This window comes from Frankliniella occidentalis, unplaced genomic scaffold, assembly GCF_000697945.3.
Source record: "Frankliniella occidentalis isolate FOCC.00 unplaced genomic scaffold, Focc_3.1 Scaffold85, whole genome shotgun sequence".
Lineage (NCBI taxonomy): Eukaryota > Metazoa > Arthropoda > Insecta > Thysanoptera > Thripidae > Frankliniella > Frankliniella occidentalis.
Genome location: NW_026267214.1, coordinates 459,894 through 463,761, shown reverse-complemented (window position 1 = coordinate 463,761; position 3,868 = coordinate 459,894). Strand labels below are relative to the sequence as shown.

General features: G+C 61.8%; 1 protein-coding gene across 22 annotated transcripts in view; it reads right to left on the bottom strand.

Annotated features, from left to right (window-relative positions):
- LOC113217712 (RNA binding protein fox-1 homolog 2) overlaps positions 1-2,108 on the bottom strand; it is a 129,952-nt gene extending 127,844 nt beyond the window's left edge. For all 22 annotated transcript variants that reach the window (XR_008011325.1, XR_008011326.1, XM_052269165.1 and 19 more), the window contains exon 1: positions 1,941-2,108. Coding sequence is in view for 20 of the 22 variants with exons in the window: in XM_052269165.1 (XP_052125125.1) it covers positions 1,941-2,093 (153 nt within the window). In the remaining 2 variants the exon portion in view is untranslated. The remainder of the gene's footprint in view (positions 1-1,940) is intronic.
- Between the last annotated feature and the right edge of the window lie 1,760 nt (positions 2,109-3,868).

Genomic DNA, 3,868 nt, shown 5'->3' with positions numbered 1-3,868 from the left:
CTCCAGGGCCGCAGGCCCCGCAGCTCCGCCACAGAATAAGGGCCTTCCGGGACAACTCCGCGAGAGGGGAGGGGGAGGGGGGCGGCCACGCGTGGCGCGAGTAAGCCTGTTAGCGCTCTTGGTCGGGCCAGGCACGTTGTCGGGTAGCTGCTGCACGCCCAGGACCCGCGGGATACAACTCCGGGAGATGAAATCAAATTTCCTCCCCAACTCCGCGGCGACCGTCTGCTCCCGCCTGTCAGCCGTGCTGGTGGGGCAGCGGCCGGGGGGACACTACTTTGGGGTCAGTGCGGGGCGGGGGAAGGCTCCGCGCGACGCGGAAGTTTGGAATTGCGACTCTGAAGTTCTGCAACGCCAATGTCACACAGGGGAATCAATTGTCACCACGCGACTGCTACAACTAACTCGCCGAAAACTAGCGCGCGCGGTAGCCGCAGCTGGGCGCCGCGGTCAGGTCAGCGCCCGTGATTTAACGCCCCCCTCTTTGGAGCCCCCCCCCCCCAATGGTTTTGTAACCGCTCTTGAAGCGTAACCGGGTGCCCGGGCGCGGCCACGCGTACCGACAAGACCGACCTCGCCCCGCCCCTCCCCCGCCGCTGGACCAGCCCGAGGGGCAAGTTGGCAGCCCTTCCGCCGAGGAAAGTTGGCTCTCTGCTGTGATTCCAAGAGAGCCCCTGTTTTATCGCGGGACAAAGAGCGATGGCGCGACCCCGGCGGACTGCTGGAGAGTGCTGGATCCGCCTCTCCCCTCCCCAGGTGCTGGTGGTGCTGCTGGTGCTGTGGCCGCGCTGCCCGGGGGCCTGAGACCTCGCCCGGCGCCACCGCCCCCGCGCCGCCCCCGCGCCGCCCCTGCGCCGCCCCCGCGCCGAGCACCCTGCATTGTGAGGTCATAAGGCGCGCAACAAAGCCAACCTCCCCCGGAGCCGTTACTCGTAAGCGGCCACCACACAGCCTCGGCCACATCACCCCGCGTCGTGCGTCGTGGTCGTTGCGAGACCTACGGCGACTACCACCAGGGCCTTTGTGACCAGAGGAATAAGGGCTACTTGCCCGCGGGTCGCCGTGGGCGACCTGGATCGAGGCCACCGGCGTCCCCAGGCGCGCGTGGCTTTCCCTCCCCCGCCTCCTCGCGCCCCGCCCGGCTCAGCTTTCGGCGGCTTTTCTTGCCCCTCGGACGCGGCGCCGGCATTACAAGCAGCACGGAGACCCGCCGGTGTTTAAACTGAGTTAAGGAACTTCCGAACGGCAGGAAAAGAAGCAAGGCTCCAGCGGATTAAGGGGATGGGGGGAGAGGGATGGGGAGTTCGTAAGAGCTCAGCCGAGGCGCTGAAAAAACATCAATCCAGTGGCATTAATTGTTAGCGCCCTCGTCGTAGCGCCCTGCTGCTGGCTGATCCTCTGATCCCAGCTCCCCCTGCGCCTAGCAGGTGAACCAGGTGAACTCGTCGTGGCCAGAGTGTGGTCATGTGGCTCCGGAGTGAAAAAGCATCAGGGGTAGTCCATGCGTGACCTACGACCTACGGTGGTACACATTGACTATTTCTTCCATATCAGATTTGTATTTTTCTCTTCAGCTCGTCGTTCAAGAAAGCGCACCGATGCGATACCATCTCCCAACCCACTCTCAGAATTCGAATGCGATAGCCAATCAATCAACCCAGCTATCAATCAATCTTTTTTTCGCGCCAAATCCAACATGGCGGAGGCCTGCCCGTCGCAGCCTGCCCTCCTAGGCCTAACCCAGGCCTGCCCACTCTGGCCCACCCTGCAGACTGACGTGTTTCCTCTCACATGTGTTTGCCAAACTCACCTACACTTTCTTCGCACATTTTTTTCCTCCGCGCCAGGGCCGAGCGCGCGCCAGGCGCGGCCGCCGCCATCGCGATCAGCTGATCCCCGACCCGATCAGCTGTGCCGGTCTTTTTAAAGGGCCCACTCACCCAAATCAGCTGATCGATGTCTTGCCACTCGTCGTTGAGCGCCTGCCGCATGTGCTCGTTCCTGGCCGGGTCCTGCTGTCGCCCTCCATTCTTGTCGTGTCGTCCATCGTCTCTCCGCCCGAAGAAGGAATAGCCGGCTTGTAATTCACCCATTGTAACTCGCGCACGTTTCACTTTCGGTTGACACACGCTCAGCTGATCGGCACTACTGCTGCTGCTACAACCGCCTCATGGGGTTAACAACCGCCCGCCAATACGGCCAGGGTACGTTCCACCCTGCCTGTGCCGAGCGACCACTTCCGGTAGCGCGGCGAGTGAGTCTGTCTTTCATCGAGTTTCATGCGTTTTCGACGCGCCACTAATGGAGAATAAGGTCGTAGTTAGCCCAGTGTGATGTCAGAGTAACCGCTGCCATTGCGCGGTCGGTTTGCCACGGGTAACAAGAAGTTAATCAAGTAACGCACCTGTCGACAGGTGGGGCTGATTGCGGAACGTGCCCGCTGTCGGCTGCTGGGCTGGGTTTGAAACTCCTAATTCAATTTGCGCGGTCGTTGCCGGATCGGATCGTACTTTGGCTGTGGCGTTGGGCCTGGCAGCTTCCTGAACCTTTTATTAGATCTCGAAGCTGTGATTGACAGTCGCTATTTAAATCGGTCGCCGATCGTCGTAGGGAGCCGGCTGCTTAGCCGCCTCGTGTCCAATCTTGCCGCCGCCGGTCCGGTCCGGCCCCGTGGCGCCCCCTGGTGAGGTTAGGTCGAGCCGTCAGCGGGGAGGGACGCGCGGCGGGAGCCGGGAGTAGGGCGGCGAGACCCCCCGCGCCAGAGACACCCCCTGCGCACGGCCACGGGGGACGGGGGATGTCCCGGGGCGTGCTGGGCGCGACCGCTTGGCACGCACGCACGCCCTACTACTTCAACGAAAGTTACATTATCCACGCCATGTTCACCCGTAACCCCGGGACCGGACCGCAGCCGCAGCAGCACCCTTGTCCCGCAGCTGGAGTGCCGGACACGTCCATGGTCTCTACACTGTAAATCTGGGGTGTCCAGCAACTGTGCGCTCTAAGTTGCACGACCCAGGTTTCTGTGCAACTTACAGCGCACACTTGCTGGACACCTCGAGTTTTGCCACCCTTTACCTGCAAAGGGTCCAGGCCCAGCCTCGGTAGGGTGTCCTGTGCCTGGATACACCTTGCCGGGGCCCGTCTGCAGCGATAGGGTGGCAAAACTCGAGGTGTCCAGCAACTGTGCGCTGTAAGTTGCACAGAAACCTGGGTCGTGCAACTTAGAGCGCACAGTTGCTGGACACCCCAGATTTACAGTGTAGGTGGTCCTGTACGCCCTGCACACTTTGCCGTCTGCTCTGTTTTAGCTCTGGCTGTGCCCTCATGACCATCGACTGGCTACAGTATTCCGGGGACAATAATTACATTTCTTGCGCCTGGGTGCGTTGACGCCAAATTCAACAACATAAAGTTGGTGGCACCACATTTTTCGAGTGCCCGCCGCTCAGTAAACATGCTGTTGGTTCGGGAGAGTTCGGCTCTTTCCACTCGCCTTCCTGACTGAAAACAACGGGTAGTAGTACGTTAAGTCTCATGGGTGCCTGTAAACTTCGAAGAGCTTGGGAACTGTGGACCTCCGCTCTCAGACTCGGACTGTACAGTATACAGCAGCAGCTTGGCTCCGCCGCTGGCGGCGCAGTACACACGAGTGATCTTGCAGCAAGTCACGCGCGCGGGGGGGCCGGCGGGGGCCGGCGGGGCGGGGGGTGAAACTTTGGACAATACTGGCGTGACGCGGCGACAAGTCCTTGATGTCGTGAGTCTGTGTTGCGCCGCTGCGCATGGGCCGGCCGCCGTTGCAAGTAGCAAGTAGTCTCACAGGGCGTAGCGGGTGGCGGGGGGCGCGGGGGCGGCGCTCCGAGCA